This window comes from Limanda limanda, chromosome 8, assembly GCF_963576545.1.
Source record: "Limanda limanda chromosome 8, fLimLim1.1, whole genome shotgun sequence".
Classification (NCBI taxonomy): Eukaryota; Metazoa; Chordata; class Actinopteri; order Pleuronectiformes; family Pleuronectidae; genus Limanda; species Limanda limanda.
This window is the reverse complement of record NC_083643.1, coordinates 25,357,110-25,381,579: the sequence shown is the minus strand read 5'-3', so window position 1 is coordinate 25,381,579 and position 24,470 is coordinate 25,357,110. Positions and strand designations below refer to the sequence as shown.

The 24,470-nt window shown below is 40.5% G+C and overlaps 1 protein-coding gene across 1 annotated transcript; it reads left to right on the top strand.

Moving 5' to 3' along the window:
- Window positions 1-966: 966 nt before the first annotated feature.
- Window positions 967-21,232, top strand: wasla (WASP like actin nucleation promoting factor a). Its single transcript, XM_061076539.1, has 11 exons — window positions 967-1,391; window positions 4,536-4,670; window positions 5,624-5,710; window positions 8,112-8,208; window positions 9,203-9,226; window positions 13,586-13,787; window positions 15,269-15,311; window positions 16,934-17,087; window positions 18,766-19,379; window positions 19,648-19,756; window positions 20,329-21,232. Exons 1-11 carry the CDS (start codon window positions 1,287-1,289, stop codon window positions 20,388-20,390), a joined length of 1,632 nt encoding a protein of 543 aa, XP_060932522.1. The 5' UTR covers window positions 967-1,286; the 3' UTR covers window positions 20,391-21,232.
- The last annotated feature ends 3,238 nt before the right edge of the window (window positions 21,233-24,470 follow it).

The following is a 24,470-nucleotide window of genomic DNA, read 5'->3' as shown; positions in this document are numbered from 1 at the left end:
TAGTACATCCACCTATACAATGACTTATACAATGTCCCAAAAAAGCAATTAAACATGTCCATCTGTAGTATCAGGGTAATCAGTAATTAGGAGTTGATTACAAACAAAAGTTAAAAAAGTTCAATTTCAGGCCTATTTTTTCAACTTGCTATAATTTCTGTACAACAAGGTTCCGAACTGACATATTTGTGTCAAATATGCAAGATGTGGTAAAGAAGTGTACGATTGAAATGATCAGTAATTGGTTAATGCTTCTAATACTGAGTATTTGAGAAAAAACTAACTTTTAGTTCCAGGGTTTCTGCAGGACCATGCCTGTTTTGGCAATGGGTACTTAGTTCCACTACTTTCCTCAGCACCACATCCTTGTCTGTACAGGTCACTAATTATAATCATGTTTTTGTTTTTACTTACCTTTATTTTTGCTACAATGGAACTCTTATGTATAATTATCATTGTTGTTTTATAATAAGTATGTGCTTTCTGTCTGGATAAATGGAGACTTGTTATTATTTCTTATGTCATCAGAATATTTTACTTTTTCCCTTAACAAAACCATCATATGTACAGAATATTTTATTCTGATACTATCATATTTCATATCCTACTATGAATATAAATATTCAGTTTTTAATAAATTATTTATCAACGTTTCCACAGACACCATCTGGCCCCTCCCTTTCTACGTCACTCCTACCTTTCCCTCCGCAGAGCTGCATTCCTGCTGCCACATCGGACCGAACCATTTTGTCTTAGCAACGACATATTAGCCTCGTAGCGAGCCACAAGACTCACCATAAACGCATTTAACGTGAGAACAAGCTTAACTGGTATGTTTATCTCTGTCCGTTCACCAGCTTCGTAACATTATCCACATTACAGGGAGTGATTGTAGTTTGTCCAAAGCAACACCCCCCTCTCCTCTCGTTTTCAAATTGGTCTGCCCCGTCTTGCTGCCATGTTGGATGTACGCATCGCCGCTGCAGCTGCAGGACTTTCTGTGTGACAGTTGAGCATTTCTCCTCCTGCAGACTCTGAACCGGCCATTGCTTTCTTGTTTTAACACCCTGAGGAGGAGCTGGGGTTCTTTCTCGAGCAGGACCGAGCCGAGGGAAACGCTCCGCATCCTCCTCCGCCCTGCAGCCCGGAGTCGGACCCAGCGGAGATGATCCGGTTGCAGGCCACAGCAACCGGAGCCCGCATGGATCTTCTGTAATCAGTAGTTTGCTGAACCCGTCCGGGCAGAACCGCATCGTTTCGGGGGTTTGACAGAAGAATTCCGAGCCATGAACAGCCACCCGCCGCCTCGCAGGGTCGCAAACATCGGCTCCATCCTCCTGACCCCGCAGGAGAACGAGTGCCTGTTCGGCTACCTGGGCAGGAAATGCGCCGTAAGTTCCCCCCTGTTTATCACCTGCAGGGTCCCAGAGGAGCAGGTCTGTCCACCCAGAGCAGACAAAACCATGTCCGTCCTGTGCTGTCTCTTCACCCCCCCCTTGGTCTATGTGAGGCAGCAGAAACATGTGTCTGCCGGACCTACAGTGGATCGGGCACCCTGCAGAGTCCCTGACGTTTTGACTGTCTCATGTGCTTTAATAGTTGTCAATATATGGCTACGACGTTTGTATTTGTTTAGTTCATCATCCTCTTCTGTATAACTCCACGATACAGGTCCTGGCCGATGAAAACACTGTGTGAGGTTCAACTGCATCAAGTCTGAACTTGGAAGCACATGAGTAAATGTGAACGGCAGGTTGTAACTGAGACTAGAAATTGAAAATTGAAAAGCCTTGATAACATCAACTCTAGTAGTTATAAGTTCATATTTGATTCATTCATTTTTATTTAGTTTTTTATAATTAAACAAAATAATATAGCTCTTATCTAAACAAGCGTTTAATTTGCAGGAATACAGCAACTCGGACACAAATAAATGGAAGATAAAAATATAAGTAGAAAATATAAAGATAAAATTACAACATTCATTCAAGTCACATTAGTAACACAAGCTCTTTGTATTTAGCAATTTTGAACATTTCTGGACACACCACGCACATTTTTTGACCACACAACAAAGTTTCATTCTGAGCTAAAAGGATTTTTTAATATTGTGATTATTTTATCAACAGAGCATTCATTGTCACTGCCATGAAAATCTAAAATGATCAGGCTCCTGATTGAAACTTGGACTGTTGGCCAGACAACATGCACTGTGTAAATATGTTAACTTGGGAGTTTAGGAAATTGTGATGGCAAACTTCATTGGTCTAAAATATACAAATTGGATGTTAATAGAGTATGGTGCCTAGTATTGGGATGTGGTCCCATATTACAATTTTTAAAGAGGGCCAGGAGTGTTAGTCCATTGAAAATGTATTGAGAACTTAAAACGAAATGATTTCAAAATCTCAACTTATTCATTAAGCCAGAAATGCCAATCATTCTTTGCTTGCAGTTTCTCAAATTGGGAGATTTGCTGTTTTTATGAGTGTAGATGGAATATATTTGGTTTACGAAAAAACTGTGATGGGTATTTTTTCCCCTGTCATGGCATTATGTTGATGAGATTCAATTCGATTTCAACAATATATCATTTTCAGTACTGGTAAAAAATGTCATAGTGACTCATGTCTTATCCAGAGTTTGCACACATTCTCATCAAACAACAGCAGGGGGCATTGTTGTTATTGATAATTCTTGGAACACAAAATATTTCTTCCCAGATGAGTTCAGGAAGCAGGTGATTTTTCCAGTTCAGTCATTGTTTCTGTTTTATCCCCCCCTCTGTAAGAAGACATAATGTCATAAAACATGCAGCTGCTATTTGCTAATGCTTCCTAAGGTGGCACATTTCTGATGCATACTGGATTTGGACAAGTAAGCGAGCATGGAGGAAAACAATTTAGAGAATCCACAATACTATTGTTGATGTGGTCACAGTCTTTAATGACTGAAACATTTATAGATTAATTGCAACAACAATTTAAAGATTGATACTCAAAATAACATGTAGCCTTAGCTCCGAGTCCAAAATGATGTCCCGACAGGATAACAAGATGGACGACAAGATGTTTAATGTTTCCAACTCTGTGAAGCTACCTACATCTTTTTTGTTCAACATTTAAACCTGTGCAGAAAAAGTTAAGCTGAAGGCTCTACTTTCCATTCTACTCTTACAGATTCTAGGAACCATAAGAGAGCCCCTATTTCAGCAGCAAAGTGATCTATTGGGACTATATGGTGTTATGAGGTCTTTGATATATGAAAGGGCTTGATTATTTAGGGCTTTGAGGAGCAGGATCTTGAATTCTATTCAGAATTTTACAGGGAGCCAATGCAGAGACCGGAGTAATATGATCTCTCCTTGTTCCTGTCATCACTCATGCTGCAGCGTTTTGGACCAGCTGGAGGCTTTTCACAGACTTACTGAAACATCTTGACTGTAAAGAATTACAGTAATCCAGTCTAGAGTTAACAAATGAATGGAATAGTTTCTAAGCATCCTTCTGAGACAAGATGTTTTTAAATTTTTAGAATATTCCTCAGGTGGAAGAAAGCTGTCCTACAGACTTGTTTTATATGTGGGTCAAATAACATGTCCTGGTCAAACTCCAAGGTCCCTCATAGTAGAGCTGGGGGCAAAACTAATACCAACCAAGGTGACTATCTGGTCATAAAGTGAAAAGTATCGGTCCAAGGACAAAATCTTGTGGAACTCCATAACAAACTTTTGTGTGCATGGAGTCATTGTTAACATTAACAAATTGGAATCTATCTGATACAACTTAAACCAGCCTAGTGCCGTTCCTTAATATTGTAGGGATTTTAGAAATGAAGGGAATGTTTGATATGGGTCTCTAATTCGCTAAAACATCTGGGTCAACAGTTGGCTTTTCAAGAGGTTTAATTACCGCAACGTTGCCAAGCCTGTGGCAAATGGCCAGTAAACAAATACGTATCAATCTGATTTAATATGGAACTATCGATAAGGGGAACATGTCTTCAATACACATTTTATTACATGAGTCTGGACAGATGGGGAGGTAAACCGCAACTTGATTGGTCAACAGAAACATACAACTGCAAGGTTGTTATTCTAGATTTTTCTAGAATTCAAGTAAAGAGTTAATCCATGTTATTCTGCACATTTAAGATCCACTTTGATGAGAAAAGAGGTGACCCTGATCCACATTTAAGATATTTACACGTGGGACGTGGTTATCTGTACTGCTGTTGTAAGCAGGTGCATGCTATCTCTAGCCCTTATCACAGTTGAAAGGTTTTGAATCATGTCCATTTCTTCCTATAGTTGATGGCTGCTCTATCACATATGTGAAGTTTGGAGGCTTTTTACCAGGAACTAGATGCGTCTGTAAAATCCAGACGCAATGAAGGGATATTACAGCCAAGCAATTCAAATTCTCCTGACTGAACAACTTCACTGCTTTTATTGATTGTTGAAACACTATTAATTTCTTAAAGACCCATACTGATTGGATAATGACTGTCCTGTCCTCTGACCTATGTCTGTTCAGACTCTGTGTTCGGCGGTGGTCCAGGTGTACGTGGCCGAGCGCAATGCCAGCTGGGGGAAGAGATGCTGCGGAGTGGCCTGTCTCATCAAAGATAACCCACAGAGATCCTACTTCATCAGAGTGTTTGACATCAAAGTGAGTGAGACCAGTCTGGAAAGGAAACGCCAATAAACTCGGTACCAGAGGATAGTTAAAAATTGATAATAAAAATAGTTAGGAACTAATTTTATATCTGATAATCGGTCTATTATAAAACACTGTGGCAACGTCTCCTGAGGTGGGGGCAGTAAACAAGCCCGTGCTGTGCCTTGTGTAGCTCACGTGACGACTGAGGCAAACACCACTAACAGTCCAGCGTACGACCCAAGTTGCCAAAAGCCATTACATTAAAGCCTTTAAAGAACACTCCTAAAGTAAAAACGTGGTGGAGACATTATTCTGCTTCTTCTCTCGGGTTTTCTGGTAGATCATAAAACAAATTTAAGGTGCATACTGTAATGATGTGAACAATGTTTCACAGAGGTCATGTTCTGAAGCAAAAAAACAACCTGCTGGAAGATGTTGTATTGACAGGTTTTGTGTAAAACAGACATGATAACAGCTTGGTTCAGCTTGTCTGGTTAAAATGTAGCTTGTCTTTTTATCTGATTAATAATCAATTAATCGCCAGTTAATAGATTATCAAACTAGTTGTCAGTTGCAGCCTTAATTTATATTCAAGCTTTGCATGTTGTGGGTTTTAGCCAGACTGCACCCATACACTATAGTGAATCACTGAAGTGATTAATACGATGCTGTAATATAGATGCAACCACAATGGACCAGATTGACCTGCTACGTTTACTGTCTGATGTTTACACAGGCCCTGGATCTGTCTGGATATGTGTATGAGAACAAAATATACCACTGCTTTCAAGTTCTTTTATTCAAATTTAAGACAAAATAATGTCAGTTCTGTATAGATTTATTTCTGTTAATACGTTTATGTCTTCTGAAAAGCAAATCAACCAGAATAACCATAATGAAGGTTCGGTTCTTTTTAAGAAAATTCTACTGATATTTATTCTTCCATCTTGTGTTTTTTGCAGGAAGGGAAAACCATGTTTGAACAAGAATTGTACCACAGCTTCTCCATCAGCAGCGCCAGATCCTACTTCATCTCGTTTGCAGGCGACGTACGTGTGCAACTCTTTTAAAAATCTCCTCAAAACCAAAATGTCCATGGCAGCTGGTCTCGCTGATCGGTTTCTTCTCCATTAAATCAAGTGTTATAATCATCAAAAGTGTTTACACACAGTCTTGTCTTCAAAAAAAATAATCTGCTGCCACAGACACTAATGCGAAGCAGCCTCAGCGTTCAGGATGTGTGCGCCCTTTAAACAAGCTGCTGCTATTGATTTTCAGAAAGTTAAACGATCAGTCTTTATTTATAGAGATGCACAAATCAAACAGAACAAAAGGTCGCTGAACTAAGCAGTGGCTTGTAATGAAAACATCCACTTTTGCTGTGGGCAGCATTCATTTATGGTGTGACTGTAGGACTGAAACAACTAATCGATCATAAAAATTGATGGCAACTAATTTAGTAATTGATTAATTCGGTCTGTTAGAATACACGGAACACTCTGGCAGCGTCTTCTGAGGTGTGGGCAGTAAACCAGCCAATCCTGTGCCTTGTTCAGCTCACGTGATGACACCATCTCCTCTCAGGAATAAACATTTGAAAAATGGAATAGAGAAGCACCTCTCAGATACACCAGTGACAAGTCGTCAAAAGTGTGAGAACTTGCAATAAATCCTTCAGAGACCGTTTGCTACCAACTGTGTTAAGGTGACTTGACATGGAACAGCAGCACAACTGTTTTCTTTGAGGTTTAAACGTAAAATGTTCACACACTTAATTAATAATTGATTAATTAATCCCCAAAACATTATCAACAGATAAATCAATTATCAAATCTAATCTTTATTTTTTTTATTTTCAGCCCCATGTGACTCACACGTCACAATATTTTATTATTTTTCAAAGTTGTGTTGATCAAACACCTTTAAGTGAATCAACAGTATGAGTGACACTAGACGGTCTCTGATGATAATTTAAATTATTCAAAGTTTATTTATAAGTGTTTTTATTAGGGCTGGGCAAGTTAACTCGTTTTAATCGAGTTAACTCATCACTTATTTAACTCAGACAATTATTTTATCTCGCATTAACTCAGGTTTGATTATTTATTGTTTTATTGTGAAAGTCAGGCTTTTATTTTGTGAAAGTCTGTTGCTGACTGTTGCGGAACCGGAAAAAAGAAAATAATTGGCGGATAAACAACCATGGATAAGGGTACGGAGCTTTTACATGGCCATTTTCATTTTAAAGTTCTTCCAGACGGCGGAGTCGACAGAACCAAAGTAATTTGTAGCCACTGCCAAGGTGAATTTTCTTATCACCGGAGTACTTCCAGTCTAAAATATCACCGGAATGCAAAACACACAGTTGATATCAGCAAATCACTCAACGAAACAGCTAGCGGAGCGATGCTTCGGCAGACTACGTTAGACGCAGGGAGGAGTATACATTTTTCATAACGAAGAGGATAACATTAATGCCTGGCAGTGGCATTGAGCTTTAATTTTGTATTTGCTTTGATAACATTGTTAAGTTGAGATTTACACTGAATATTTTATTTAACTGCTACTGTATTAAATGCTGATGTTAAAAGTGTTTGCATAACAAATGTTATGGCACTTTCGTTCATATGGCAGAACATTGAAAATAAAATTGCGCTATACACTACTTTTTAGTTCATTATTGGATTTTACGTATACAAATGCGATTAATCGTGATTAATCAGGGAAATCATGCGATTAATCGCGATTAAAACTTTTAATCGTTGCCCAGCCCTAGTTTTTATGTGAGAGTAATTTTTTTAAATGCAAAGTTATCTGTCTTTATTTCTGATGAATATTTTTTTATTTAACTCAATAAGACCAAATGAGCCATATAGAAACTCATTCTAAAACCTGAGCGTTGTTTGAAGACAATCCCTTGAAACCTGAGGCTCTTCTGAAGAGCTGGAAGCATAGAAGATGTTTAGAAGAACTTTAAATGATCAGGCTCTGAAGCAGACCTAGACATTAAATCAATACAAAAATGGATGGCTTAAACACTTGGCTTTCTTTGTAAATCGCTGTCGTTTCCAAAAACTTTTTTTTAACAGTTTTTTGAAAAACCAATGAAACAAGCAACTCTGCTGAGATGTCTTAAAAATTATGACATTGTAGAAAATAAAAATTGCACTTTTTTACCTGGAAACACAGTCCAATACATATATAATTTTCAAGTAGGGGATAGGAAAATCCCAACATCCGAGCTGTCTGGTTTCTTTATGTTGTTTGATTCGCCACAGGAAGTGAATCTTTTATTCGCCCCCTGTCTCGCACGGATTGGAAGTGAACAGGAGGTGAAGGTTTGGTGCAATGAAACATTCACCGAAAAGGTCTATACATGCTGTTGCATCAGGTCTTTACAGGTTAAAGAAAATAGTCCCTTTAATCATCTGTCGCTCTCCTTCCTAACAGACCTGTCAGATTGGTCTGAATTTCGCAAGCGAAGAAGAAGCCAAAAGATTCAGAGTCGCCATCAACGACCTGCTCAACCGACGGCAACGCAAAACTGGTGAGTGTTTCTGGGGGGGGGGGGGGGGGGGGTCTCCGCTTCCTCTGCTTGTGGGACCTTTCTCATCTGAAACTGTTCTTGTCTCTTCCTCTTCTAACCTCTTTGCCCACACCCCTCTGCTTCACTAATGCCCAAGCTCAGGGAGATGAGAATTAGATATTCTTGATTTAGAAAAGGTCATCAACCTAGTCACTTAAAGTTCCTGAAGTTATATTGTTTTTGTGTTTTCACACAATAAGGTTTTCCACTGCATCTCAAAAGGAGTAAATACAAGCTTTAAAGTATAGTTCCCCCGAACATGAAAACTCATCATTATTAACTCACCCCTATGCCGACGGAGGGCTGGGTGAAGTGCTTGAGTCCACAGAACACTTCTCGTGTTTCAGGGGTAAACAGTGTCGCAGCCAAATCCAAAAAAATTTAAGTAACTGGCAAACTCTTCTTCAAACGTAACAAAACAACAGAAAATGTCTCCATACATGTGGTGTAAGCACTGAAATTCAACTTGGACTCGAAACCAGGTCATTTACACCAGGTTTTTAGCCTAAATGTCCTGTGTGATTTTCCTCCGGAGCCACTTTCACGTTCGCGAGCACGGACTGCATGAGATCATGCCTCCATGCTCTCGCCCAAGGGGCCCTTGACGACATCAGTGACAACTCTCTTTTGTCTCACTGACCTTTGCTTTCAACCCTTTGGCTTCTCTTCTGGATTTCCTGAACTGTCCTTCTGCTTGTTTTGTCCACGTCGTCCAACACATGAGACGGTATCTTCTGTCTCGGACAACTTCTACACCTTTGAGGGTCATATCTTCCATCGGCCTGTCAAAGCCTTTCTACTAACTTAACCTAAACACACTTCCTCACTCTTGAAGAGCTCACCTTCATCTTTTGCCTCTTTAAAAAAAAAATCGAAATTTCTTTCATTTCATTGAGGTAAGACAAATCTTGTCGATGTTGTTCTGTAAACATAACTTTTAATTTCTATTTTGCAGAGAAAAGAGGTGACCCTAAAAATGGTACGTTAAACTCTTGATGATGCAGATTCAGTTTGACTTATTTAACTATTTCGTTGTAAGAGCTCAGTGGCATACTTGAATTGTATTTATTTATCTTGAAATCATGTCATATCAATATTTGTTTTTGTAACTTTCTTTTATATTGCAAATCACATAGAGTCCACTAACATTAACACAAGATTCACTCAACCATGCCAAAAAGTGAGAAGTACAATAGGACAAAATGTAAATTAAGAAAAATCAAAGACTTATCACATAAAGAAAACAAGGAAATAAAAAGCAAACTGGGAGAAAAGGCTAAAAACACAACTACTGGATCTGTGAACAAGTGAGAGCTTAGCCAATAGTTTCTTGTTTTAAATGGTTTTAAATCCCTTTAACTGCTATATTTACAAAACCAGCAGACCCATGGGCCTATTGCAAATATCCTACACTCGACTTAATAATACTGCACATACCTCAAGTTCACTCATACAAGCTACACTGTGTTTTCACAGCTAAAACTTCATCCACAATTTTATTTTATTCCTTTTTCATAAACACCAAAGGCATTTTGGTCACTATGACCTGGATGAACAAACATGAGTCTGAGTGTGATCTGCAGTTCTCGGGTCTGTTTGGTAATGTATTGTGTTGGCGTTCAGTGACTATAATGTATTCATGGCCCTACATATGTATATGTGCCCATCGGCAGCACACAGTGGTTTCACAGAGCAGCTCACTGAGTTGAAGCAAGGCCCTTGATTAAAACCGTGTTCATGCATGTCCTATGGTAATGGATGTTATTCACGTGACTGAATGACAAATGCCAGAGAAGGGAGATTTGAGTTTTGGTGTTTCCTTACTCACACTGACACAGAGTGGAGTCCTCTCAGGTTAATCTGATCAGCAAGAAGTCCATCTGTGCCATATGTAGACCACATGGTCTCTGTTGTTCTCTTTAAACCCTCTTGTGATGTCAGGTCTAATCTGTAATCCCCACAGTCACCACTCCTCAACAGGTTGTTTTCTTTTATATATTTTATTATTCTTCTGAAGGTGTCACATTGGTTTATTAGCTAAGTCATCTGAAAAAATAAACGGATAAAAATTAATGGCAACAAGTCTATTGTGTGATCAGCTATATTGAAATTTGAGTTGTGTTTACACAAAGATGGCATGATTCTACAAACTGAAAATTGCATTCTTTACATTTTAATACTTAGTTACTTGGTGCTCTGTAACATGTTTTGTTCAGTGGGACCCAATAGTGAAACTCCAGAACCTTGGAGAGCCGCGTTCCTTTTCACAGCATCATGTAAGCAAATGAAAGAGCGGAAAATCTTGAAATTGATGAATGTTTTGTACTGCCGTATCGAGCTTATATAATGCATACAGTTGAAGAAAAGACCATAAAATCCCTCTGCTGAGTCCCTCTGTACATACATGACTTGCATAATACACTGCTGGTGTGTGGTGTCCCTTATATCCAGTATTACTGCTACACTGAACCATCTATCAAATAACAGTATTGTGATTGCAAACCACACTTAATATTAAATGTTAAATTTAGGGCTGCAGCTATCAATTATTTTAGTAATCAAGTATTCCATCGATTATGCATCGTTGTGCCACAGTAATAGTTATCCCTGTGAAACACAGTGGCCGCTGAGCAGAGAGAGCGCGTCTACAGACATTCCCTGGCAGTATATGGATTATAAGAAACTTCGAGTCAAAGAATTTGAATCAGTGATTTTTAGTAATCAATTTATTTGTGTTACTTGAGGAATCGTCTCAGCCCTAGTTGCATTAAAGATCAATCACAGATGTTAGATTGATAAGGAAGATCGTGTGAACTTTGCTGCAGCTCAACGCCCGATGAGATGTTTTTAGAATTGGTTAGCTTAATGTGAACCTGAATTAAATTGACACTTGTGAGATAACTATTATGTAAGTTTTTTTGTTTTAAATGCTACTATTCCCTAAAAAAAAAATGTATATGCCACCAACATTTTTTAAAAACACTTCACTTGCAAATGTGGATACACACACCTCCATATACAAAGTGTGATTGGTCGGTTCATGGACTCTTGTTGATCTGATGAAGTTGAAGTGACTTGTTAAACCTAGCACATTTCTTTTTCTACATAGTCCTTTCCAACATTTACACACTCACTCCAGTGGTTGTGAAGCATGTATATCCCTTCTTTGTGAAGGTCTCATCATTGGTCTTGTGTGTGGTGACACTGAGCGACCCTTCAGAACAGGGGTCATATAATATAATATTTCGTCCACTTTTGAGATGTTCAGTGGCACTCTTTACACCCTGGTTTTTAACTTGTTCCTGATGATCCACATCAAATGCTAAATATTTGAGCAATGATCCCAGTGCATCAGTGCCTTCATTTAGATTTCTCCTGCAGCTGTGTCTGCGTGTCATTCAGAAGAACAGTTAACTTTCATTAATCCCTCTGACTGTGGGCAAACGCCGAAGCTGTAAAGAGCTAGATTAACATATGATGAACAGATCAGTCGTCTCTTCAATCAACTCCATGGATTTGTGCCTGACTTTGTACTTTCATTGAAGCTTCTCTCCAGTGGCGCAGATTCTTTCTGACATATCAGCGGTGAAACATGAGACTAACAGAGCGACACTGTTGCTACCCATTAGTTTGGGAGATGTATGTTGACATAGTGTTCTACAAGTCAGACACACAAAGTTTGAACATAACAAGTCCCAAGTTGCTACAACAGTAGGATATGTTAAAGGGATAGTTCACCCAAAAATGTATATTCACTCATCTACTCACAGCTATGCCGATGGAAGGGTGGGTGAAGTGTTTAAGTTCACAAAAGACTTTTGGACCTTCGGGGCTAAACAGTGTTGCAGCCAAATCCAATACGGTAGAAGTAACTGGTGACTCCTTCAGAGGTAATAACACAACAGAAAAAAACACATGCCTCCATACTGCTAGTGTGGTGTCATCCAAGTGTCTGCAAGACTCGACATTTATATTAGAATCGAAACGGCGTAATTTACACTGTTTTAAGCCTAAAAGTCTACAACTGGAAGTATCTATGCTGCTGTAGCTATGCTATCACCCACCCCCATATGTGCCCTTCTGAGGTCACAGTGGCTTCAAAAAACATGTTTTGGGGCTTTTGAATATGATATCTCTAGCTTGTTTGAAGGAATTTCAACTTTTGAGCAGTTGTCACTCAAAGATGAAGTGATTACGTTTCAGTGGTCAAAGGTCACACTGACCTCATGAATCTGTAAAAAATTATTATCTAGAAATATGGACACTGAAACTGCCCTGGTTGCCAGAGGCATAGAACTGCAGTGCGGTCATTCTAGTTTCTGACATGCAAAATAATCCAAAGTTCTCAAACATAAGCAGCCACCCAGGAAATCGACTATAGTCATAAATTGGTAAAGTTATTGTTTGAGTCTGATGTATTTCATTCATCTTGTAGAAACTCCTCAGTCAGATACTCTGACTTAAACACAACCGTCCCATCCTGTTTCTCTGCACTGCTGAAGCATGCCTGTGGGTCTTGTCATTGACATCTAGTATTCATGGGGGTCCAGAGATTTGGACTGGGATTAGCAATGGATTAGTGGTTAGGTCAGATACTGCTGTGGTTTGTGGAGATTACGAGGGTTTCGAGGACTGAATGGCCCTGACCAACAGGACAGAGAGGCCTACCTGATGTTTATTTTAGAAAACATGGAACACAAAAGCTCAGAACTGACTGACAGAATCACTGTTTTTGTACATCAAACATGTCAGAGTTTGCACCAGCTCTCTGCCATATTGATCCCCCAGGTAACGGGGAGGTCATATTGATGGCTGTGCAGCATTTCCAACTGAATTAATTCAGTCTTTGGCAATAACTGGAGTGCAAGCGCACAAAGGTAACTCTTACACCAAAAGACCTGCATCTCATCAAAGCAGGAGTTCCAATTTCCAAAGACACTTGCAATTGTGACCTGTGCTGCTGTAAATTGACCCGCTGCATCGTGGGTACAAAGAAAATCTGAAATCTGATGACATTTCTATTTGCATGGTTCTATTTTACATTTACTAATATTTCCCATCCTCTGTAATATTTATGGATAAAATGTGTTCTTTGAAATTGTTTTTAAATTAAATTACTGGAAATCATCTTGTGAGTCATATCCCCCAGCTTGGGAAGCACTGGCACAGAAGATGCATTATTCCTCGTTTGAATTATCTTTCGTGAAAAACAGGCCTTTGGATGTTTACGGACAGCAGGACTTTTCTTGACAACCTGCTAATTAGAGTTTATTATCTTTGGTGTTCAATTGGAGATATTGTCAATAACTGCAACAAGTGAACGTCTCCCCCTGCGCAGGTCCAGCTCTGCCCATGGCCACGGTGGACATCAAAAACCCAGAGATCAACAATGTGAGATTCCTCAACTCCCACAGCCACCAACAGCCGTACCACCTCAACAACATACTGAGCCACAGCGGCTTTACCCGCAAGAGCAAGAAGACCAAAAGCAACAAGAAGAAACTGACCAAGGCTGACATCGGCACACCCAGCAACTTCCAGTGAGTCACATGTTCAACATCACAGAGAATGTGATACAGTTTCCAAAAGGAATCTGACAATACAATTACAAATATAGGAGGGGATCAGCAGTAAGGCCAGAGGTCACAGTACTCTGTGAGAAATCCTAGGGAAACATGATTGAATAATTAAAAAGTATCTAGACTGTAAAAAAAGATATGAAATACCGTATGCTCAAGTATGTAGGTATGTATGGAATTTTCAATCAATGCACTTTTTAAAAAAACTCATTGAATGATCAATAACAAATCTGTAGCAAGTACAAAGTAGTTCAAGTTTATTATTATACAAATAAAATGGTGAGTTTTCATAGTTACAGGCTGACCGACAGAAGAAATCAATTGCTGCCTGTAAGATAGGAAATGAAAGGCCTTTGTAAAGTCGGGGGTTGGGCCACAACAAACGTCTACTTAATCTTTTAAGTAAGTTATGTCTATAGAAAAAAAATGTCCATAGTAGCACCTGTCTTGTTTCAAAACCCAGATTTGCAGCGATATGAATCAAAGAATAAGAAAGACTCCTTTGATTCGTGAAGCTAGAACGGGCCAATGCTGGTCAGTTATCATTCACACAGGTTGCAGGTTAATTTTCTGTCCTTTTTATCAGTTAAGCAATTCATCGTTTTCAGTTAGGAAACAATCTAAAATAATATAATTCACTCTTCACACTTATCATGTGTATTCTTAAGGGATATATAGTTCATCATACCCAGGATATCTTTCCAATATCCAGTTGAACTTAATCTAACAATCGCCATCAGGTTAAGTGGTCACATGAAGCTGGTTATCAACTCTTTAAGTCAACCCAACTTTGCTTCATCAAGTTCTGAGCGCCTGCACAGAAAAGGGGCGGGGTTTTTCAGCTGACAGCAGAGCAGCATATTTCACAAACCAGGATCAGACTGTTATGTTTGAAAAATGCGAGGAGCCGCTTACTGCAGCAAGTACAGCTGCTGAAAGATCTCTGATTGTGTGATGAAACGTTTCACTCTATCACGTGATGGAGCCTCTTTCCTGAGCTTTAGTTTGACACACACTGCCTACCCTGACTCTGAGGACACACTGTGCTGGAAACGTTTGCAATTACTAGTAAATAAAAACATCTGGTTCCGTCATCCCGCCGCTAACACACCCAATACATTAATATCAGTAACTCCCACAAGTAAAAGGTTGCTCCTAATTTCCGAGTCGTAATTTCGATTTAAGGTGTCGTTCCATTTGCAAACTTCCGACTCGGCCAGACCTGACACACTCTTCTACATGGCAGCAGGAAACATGTTGGGTCTGAAAGCGCTCAATGACCACACTGTCTTTGAACCATGAGTGTGTTTGTGTGTGTGTGGGCTCACTATTTAGCATGGGCACATGGTCGGCCACATGCACATACTAAACAATTGATGCACATCTGTGTACTTATGCAACACTTGTGTGATCTCACCACATATCTGCCCCGTCTTTTTCAGGCACATCGGTCACGTGGGCTGGGATCCAAACACAGGTTTTGATGTGAGTAGCCACTTTATGGACACACACTTGCACATACTCATAGGAGCACAATAGTGACCTGTGTGGTGGCTGCATGATGAGATCACACAATAGCCTCTTGTTACTTCCTGTTCATGTTCACAGACATCTCGCTGCTTCTCGGAAGCTGAAAGACACAGAATGTTTCAGAGTGAACCAGGCAGGGGCCTCATTAAGTCATTAGAGGGCTGCAAACTGGAGAAATTATTTGAGGTTGTGCTCTTCTAGAAACAACTCAAAAAGCAACTATTTCACAGACAATTGTGGTAATGCATATTAAAACTTACATAGTCACCTTGTGGCAGAAAAATCATAGTCCCGTGAAAAAATACTATGACCGATCTCACACACACACACACACACACACACACACACACACACACACACACACACATCCGACATAGCAATTCACTTGCTCAAGCAATGTAATCTACGTTTTCTAGCAATCAGCTTTAGTTCGATTTTGATGACGAATGTGATGTTAAAACCAGCATTAATGTATTTCATTTAAAAGCAGTCATATCATTTAGTTTTCCAGCTCTAAAACATTTAAGAGTCCAGTGTCTCTTTAAGGCTTGACAAATAATTATCGTTATAAGACGGAGGCTGTTTAGAAACCTTAAGTATTTCCTCTGTGAAACAAGAGCTGCTGATGCGTGTCAATATTGAGTTTGTCCAGTAATGAGCTAATGCGCGGACTGACTCGCTGAACAAGCAACAGGCTGACTGCTTCCCTCTCTCTGCCTTTAACTGCCTCATGATAAACTGAGCACACCAAACCATCTTGAACACGTCAGTCATACAGCAGAAGCTGGTCATGGTGGACAGCAGCTGAGTGGTTTGTTGCCAGTTTGGAGGCAGATGGTATTTCTACCTGTTGGCCACCAGATGTCACACTAACACTGTGAACGCTGCTGTGTACGCCTCACTTTAGAGGAGGAGGCTCTGCTGTCCGTGGATAAAATGAAAATTCTTAGAACAGAGCCAGTTAAAGAGGATCAGAAAACTGATGATTTTTTTTACTTTGAAAAGGATGAACATATCAGTGGTTTCTATCAGAGGGAGAGCGGTGTATCAAAAAGGTATAATGTCATTCGTGGACAATTTTAACAACTGGAATGGGGGTAACTTTTTGATCCAGATGGTTTCATCCCAAAAGAGCGGGAGCTGGCACCATCACTAATCAGAGGTTATTTGGGACCCGTGCAGTGCTTCAGGTTTACTTTGTGTTTGTTTAGTTTGCTCTGGAGTTTATGAGACACTTATTTAGACAGTGACAGAGTGCAACACACAGACACACACACACACACACACTTTTGCAAACGGAAGAGAGGTTCAATGCCACTTGAAGGCTACATAGACAGGGTTGTTTTTGTATGTTCATATATTTTTATAAAGCAGTGTGTGTTGAAGTTAATGGGATTTATTGATCTGTTTTTGATTTTTGCCGTGGTATCAAATTGGGTATCGAGAATTGTGGAAATTTCATGGTATCGGTATTGACTACGACATGTTTGGTATTGTGACATCCCAATACCGTCATTGGTCCTCTGCACTGTCCTGCTGTGTTTTTGAAATATTCTCCATGTTTTTTAATGCTGCAGCTGAACAACCTGGACCCTGAACTGAAAAACCTGTTTGACATGTGCGGCATCTCCGAGGCTCAGCTAAAGGATCGTGAGACGTCCAAGGTCATCTACGACTTCATTGAGAAGAAGGGAGGGGTGGAGGCCGTCAAGAACGAGCTGAGGAGGCAAGGTGAGAACAAATGAACACGCGCGCACACACACTGATGTCTTTGATGTATCAAACTGATCCGTAATGGCAGGTTCTGTTGGAGAATAAAGCCTTTCATCAGTGTCTGAAGCTAGAAATAATCTTCATATCTTTTTATCACATTGCACAATGTCAAAGCACCGATATTCTTGCAACTCCTTATGTGAATATTTGCTGCATTTTAAAGAAAAACTGGACAGATCTAACTTAAACTCTATAGGCTTAAAAACCCCATTATGGAAGTAATTGTTTTGAGCTGCTTTGTGCCTCTGTCTTAGTTGTCATTTTTGATGGATGTCATTTTTTCACTCAAAAGATTTTCTTTTCCTCTGCCAATGTGGAAAAACCTTTGAAGTGAACACAAGTTACTATCAAAGGTTTCACAAGTCAGTTCAAATTAAATATCGGATATTAAAGGGAATGGAAGTATTAATGTTGAATGGTGAAGTCCTCTTTCATCCATACAGTCAAAATGGAATCTATCAGTGTGAATGTGTTTGAATCATAACACTGCATGAATAAATCACTGGTTAATGCATTTTAATCCAACTGTGATTCAGTCATTTACGTTAGGTCTGACAGAGATGATGTTTTTCTTGTTTTTAGAGTTTTATGATGGTAACCACAGTGTAAATAGTAGAGGACATGACGTCTGAAAGCATCAAATCAGAAGTGTATATACAGCAATATAACAAAAGATAATTCCTTTCAAAGCTTTATCTGTTACAATCATTTCCTTCATGCTGCCTTTATTCATGTCTCAGACAGAAGTGTTTCATCTGCAGACCTTAAATTTGCTTTTTTATATTTGGTGACGGTTTCAGTCCAGAATGTATTCATGTTAACCTGCACTGGTTTGAAGGTGGAGAGAAGAGGGAAAGTGCCAATACTAATAGAATTATGTATCGTATATTTTTAATGGCTGGTATCCCGGTACCTTGCTGGTATTGGTATACCTTGCATCACTACAACATTCAAAGAATTGTTTCCTTTTTGGAAAATTATCTTCAAAGTAAAAACACAGTGTCTTTTCAGGGTCTGAAGAAAAACAATAACGAAAGTTAAGTAAATCATTCCAACTTGCATGTAAACCACGCTTTTTGACAGTCACAAAACTTTTAATCCTATTAAAAACATTGATTATAAAACCTGGTTGAACATAGCTCACTTTCAGAAAAAAGTTGCAACTAGTATAAGACAAAGCAACCGCCTATTTGTAAAGATTGGGCACTGTATTGATGACATGCGGAAAACATGACAAGCTTTAGAACTTATGGAAACAACAATGGTGGGAGATGAAAACATAATTATGTGAGGAGACTGTTTCTTGAATGAATGCACGAAACAAACATTGGGCTCTCCGTCCCCAAGCTTGGATCACATTAACACATTCATGTTTCTTCTTTTGTTGACATTTTGTGTCACGTGTAGAATCCCTCCTGTACTGTGAGCAGCAGTGAGGAGAAGGTGTGCAGTGCAATGTCTCTGTTAAGAGTCTGTGTGACTTGAGTTTAGTATCTTGGCTGTATCCTCCAGTGAAACCTTGGAGACTGTGTGCGTAGCAGCTGAATATGTGACACAGTTGCCTGTGTGATGTCATTTTGAGGTTCATTGATACAACCTGATCTCCTATCCCTTATCCCCCACCCCACCCCTGCAGCACCCCCTCCACCCCCGTCTCGTGGCGGACCCCCTCCTCCTCCTCCACCACCCCATAACTCGGCTCCACCGCCTCCTCCACCATCCAGAGGGGGTCGGGGAGCCCCTCCTCCCCCTCCTCCGTCCAGAGCACCCGCCTCAGCTCCTCCTCCTCCTCCTCCCTCCAGACCTGGAACTCTGGGTGCCCCGCCCCCCCCTCCGCCTCCCACCAGAGGAGGTCACCAGCCCCCTCCTCCTCCACACCATCACCACCACCACCAGCCTCCACCACCTCCTCCTCCGGCCTTGCACTCTTCCATCGCCCCCCAAGCCCCACCCCCTCCGCCTCCCCCACTTGCCCAGCCATCTCCGGTCAGCAGCCGTGTTGGCTCTGTCGCTGCTCCGCCGCCGCCACCTCCTCCTCCTCCTCCGCCGCCCGGCCCTCCTCCAGAGCTGGATGGTAGGGGTGGAGACTCGCCCCATTCGCCGAGCCCAGGCGGGAAGTCAGCGCTGCTTGACCAGATCAGAGGAGGAACCCAGCTGAAGAAGGTGGACCCGAACCCCAAAGTGACGGCCACTAAACCAGGAAGAGACGCCCTGCTGGACCAGATCCGACAGGGAATCCAGCTCAAGACAGTAAGACAATCACAGTCCGATTCCCACAACAGAGTGCAAGGATCTGCTAATGGCTAATTCAGCCAACTGACACTGCACCAGGTCTCTGTGTACATTCCATGTCTAAATCACTAACTCCAAGTTTGTACTGTCGATGCACACCAACATTTTTAAATATGATCTGTTGAGAAATGTGCAAAACGCATACAAGTTACCTACACATGAAAATCTCTGTTATACTCTATGCGAGTGTACCTGTTACAAACCGAGTCTGTTTGTTTGTCTTCAGGTGCCGGATCTTCCCGAGTCAAGCCCTCCATCGTCGGCTCCCACTGCCGGCATCGTCGGCGCGCTCATGGAGGTGATGCAGAAGAGGAGCAAAGCCATCCATTCCTCAGGTAGCTCTGCTGATGGGCTGTGTATCACCTGGTACACACTTGGCACGTAGCTACAGCATCCTGGGTTCCTTAGTTGCCCTTAGACCTTATCCCAAGAAACAAGGATACCTAATTCCACATTTTTGGGAAATGTGCTTATTCACCTTCTTGCAGTGTGTTGGATGATAAGATCAAAACCTGATGCTCATGTCTGGGTTATTTGTGTAAAAATTGTTAAAAAGAAAAAATCACTTGTGTTATTACACCTTGGTGGTAACCAACAGAAACCCTCATGACATTCAAGCTAGCTGTAACCACTTGTTTTCAGTCTTTGTGGTAAGCTAACTTCGCTGTCTGCTGGTCACTGCATTGTAATAACTATGCACACATGAGAGTGGTGTCAATCAAACTTTCAGTAGGAACCTAAATAAACATATTTTCCAAACGGTCAAACCACTTCCCCTTTAAGGCAGAGCTCCAATTCTCCTGTTCACCCTGGGGTTTCCGTCCTGCTGAGGTTATGTGAAAAGGTTTTCTATTCTCAGGATTTCAACACTTTCTTTTTACATTTCTTTTGTGTTTTCTTTTCTCAGACGAAGACGAGGATGACGACGAAGATGAGGATTTTGAGGATGACGAGGAGTGGGATGACTAGTGATGAATATCCTGCAAACCCCCAACCTATCGCTGACACTAAAATATCTTGTAGAAATCTTCCAGAATCTGACTAAAATTGTAATGTAAATGTTGTATGAATTTGCTGTATATTTATTTTTGCCTATTTGCTTTTTTTATGATCCTAATAATTAATCTGTGCAATACCTCATCAGTTAAATGTGTAAGGTTCATCACCCGCCCTTGTCGTTATAGACCTTCCTCTCCCCCAGATCATCTTTCATCAGAAAGCACTTAAATCTTCATCAGCACAATGTGGGGATGCAGCCTACTACATTTCATGATCAATAATCAACCATTTAAAACACTAGCTGCTCCACTGAGGGGATCTGAGTCCTCAAAAGATCCTTGGGAAATATTTTTACGTGTTCATTTCTTCATGTTTTCCTTCCTTGTTTGAGAAACTTAAAAGGGAGACGTATGTGCGACCAAACAGGCAGGATCCTCTTTGTGTTGGATAGAGGTCAGCTTAAATGCAAGATAACACTATTTTCTTACTGTGCTTCTTTTCATATCTTCAAGTTTACTATTAAATTGTAGTTGTAGTTTAGCTGTATTATTTTTTTCATGAAGACATTTGTTGACCAAAACATGACGACTTAGTTGCCTGAAATAGATTGTTTTCAACTTTTAATTTTTTTAACGTTATTAAAAATGGGGCTTCAGTTTTGATGATAGTAGAGTTTTGCGTTTTTCGGGTGTGTGTTTGTCAAAAGATAATTTTATGTCATTTCATGCAGAATATAGTGGCGGTGGACACTTTTGAAAAGCTTACGGTTTGCGGTAACGCAACCTTAAAATAAAAACATGACTGATGTTCAAGTCAGCACATTTCTTTGAATTAATGTCTAAACACATCAATTCTAACACACCTGTGACATTTTGTGAAATGGTCTGTGTTTTCATTCATCATTCCGTTATTCTCTGATGGAGGAAACATCAACAAAGCTTCGGTCAGTATTCAAGACAAATAATGAAAAAAAACGAAGTGATACAATCTAGTCACCATCCTGCTCCGTCCTTCAGTCAACAAAGTTATCATTATATGCAATGCGATTGTAAATGCCTCCGCATGGAGAAAAAATATTTTTAAAAAAGCAAATAATATTGAACCAAATGTGGCATTTGCAAGCAGCTTGTAGGTTTGGCGATGCCCGTGATCCTCCATCTGTAAACTGCAAAGAAATAATCAATGCTTGTTTTACCCGTTTGTCTCTTGAGTTTTTACCGTCCTCCAGCGAGGCTTAATGCTGCATTGAGAAGCCAAGATACTGACACTGAACCTGTGAAAAGGGTGGGGGTGGCGGGGCAATGAGAAGACTAAATTGTATACTTAAATAAATGTTAATATTTAAAGAGAAATGAGTTTCTTGGTCTTTGTTAGACTTGTTCTGCCTCTGACTATTTGGTCCACAGGGTGGACATGGACACCGAGAAACATGTTTTCTTTTACACAAGCAGCCTTTTTACTACCACTTGGAAACTACAGTTTATCACTAATTGTTTTGCAGGCCAATTTAACCAGTAGCCGGATACTGGCCTTTTGAAAGTTTCTATGGCCCCCAACACCTCATGCAGATCAGGCTGCATGTGTGTGATATAATAGAACTAAGGTTTATCTCTTATCTCAGAATCTTCTCCTGCAACCCCCTCTGCTGTCCAAACCCGGAACCCCAGTGAGAAAACAACCCAAAGACCAAAGCAACAGGTCGCAGACTTCACTGATAATTTAGAAAATGACACATCCACCACACAAGCACTACCAGAGGCTGATGCAAGTCTCCCAGGATAAGAGTGGATTCCCTCCCCCCAGTCGGACTCCTGCATGAAAGCTGCTCTTCTGCCCCATGTCAGCTCTTTGAACATCTCCAACACGTGAGAACAGCAGCCCCTGAGTTCAGCTGGGTCACTACAAGTTTGGAGTATTATTCAGGAGAGTTGAAGAAAGACAAACTCGGCAGGACATACGATTTTTGTAGTCTTAATAATGATAATAATATTATAATAAACTTTATTTGTATAGCACCTTTCATACAAGAAATGCATCTCAAAGGGCTTTACATGCAATACTACAACCATTCATTCATACTTCTGGTTTGACTCTGACTTGACATCAAAGCTGGAGTGTATTGTACCAACTCTTTACCATTTTCAACTTATTTTAACCTTTTATTATGCATTGTAACTATTTAACCTCACAGCTTGTTTTACATATGTGTCACACGGCTTCATAAAACTGTTGGTTTTTCCATTTCTGCTCCAACATGTCACTAGCTACTTACATAGCTGACGGCTATTTGTATTCAACAAATGTTTTAACAGGCTAAGACGAACGTTATGTTTGCATGTCTCTACCTAATTAAATAGGCCAGTTATCCGAAACCAGCACGTAGTTACTTATAACTGAGGGGAAACTTGACAGACACAGACACAATGTGCTTTTCCAACAAAGGTTTCTGAAACATAAGTTCAGGAACGTCCCCCCAGGGTAAATGTTCCTGCAGCGCACTGTGATTTATGTTTCTACTGTGGAGCCAAAGCCCTGATGTGCAGATACAGCAAATTAGACTGTTGAATTCTGAAAAGTCCCTTCACATTATTTGTATGAGTGACAATACACTGAGATGATGGTGCATAAATCGAGGCGTACAGTTTTATTTGCACATGGTTGTAAAATGTCATAATTGTGTTTATTTTTTCCTGCATAGCCAGATTACAAACTGACAGAAGAAAAGGAAGAAACCTCAAAAAGTAACACAGCACATCATGTATAACACAATTACAACCAAAGTCACAGTTAAAGTAGGTATATGGTGGTGATTACAAAAAGGGACACTAAGCTAGGTTCTTCACATCAGATTCAAAAAATTGTTTCCCCACCTCCAGTTAACTTCAGGGTCCCATATCGTCTTTTATGTTCATTATATAATCCCAGTCTCTCCAGTTGCAGTGACTTTGACATTTCTTGCAGCCACACATCAGATATGGGTACAGAGTCTTCAGATTCCTCATACGGAGAATGAGCAAAACCAAAAAAAACAGCAATTTGTTTATTATTTATTGGCAGAAGCTTACAAGCTACTTGCTTCTAAAGGCTCTTATATACTTCTACATATCCGTTTCTCGGAGAGGTCTCAGCGGGGGACAAAGAGTCTTTTTGATTTTTACTTCTCCGACGACTATCCGTCTAAAAACAATTCCCCGCCAAACCCATAGGTGGCGCAACGGAAGACGAGCTCAGAGAAGCCTACCCCATTTGGGAAGAAGAAGTCCACGTGTCTCTGTTGACATGTTAGCTTGCGTCCCACACACTGAACCATGGCAACTAACAGAACTAAATAAAGTGACACCCAGCGTGTCAAGATGCTGATGTAATCGTTTCTTAGCGCAGCGGTTCCCCGGTCTTGTTTCCGAACTGTGTTGCTGATTCCACAGCTTGAATCTGCTTGAGGCTACATGTAGCTAGAAGCTACCCGGACCTAGCTCCTCTCCAGCTTCCACACACAGTCAGCAGGGACTCCTGGCACTAACAACTACTATCCAGTGTTTGCTTCTAACCTGACGGTATTATAGAAACAGTGTCATGATAGAAGTGGAATTAAAGTCGTGACGGCGGGTTCTTGCACTGTTACCACCGCAGTTAGCATGGTGGCTAGCCCGCTAGCTAGCCTAGCCTGCTAGCGCCGTTTTGAAAGCTCGTTATAACCGTCTGTGACCGTGCACACATGCCGTCAGTGCTCTAACGAGCCACCGTCAGCCAGACAACTCCGCTGGCTTAACACACACGTCACATTAATCGTAGAATCATAGTTGTGTTCGTGTTTGTTGCTACATGTAAACAGGAAGTTTAAGGTCCGGAAATACGGAAATGACGTCATACGGAAATGATGTCGTTCGCGGACAAATCACAGCCAAGAGCGGTCCGTCGGGTCTCCAACATGAAGACGGATAGTTAGAAAAATCAGACGTGTACGAAAAGCTGTCGGAGGCGCTCGGAGAGGGCGTTTCACGACGGATAGGGTGGTCTTATCTGTCCGTAATAGAAATAACGGAGAGGCAT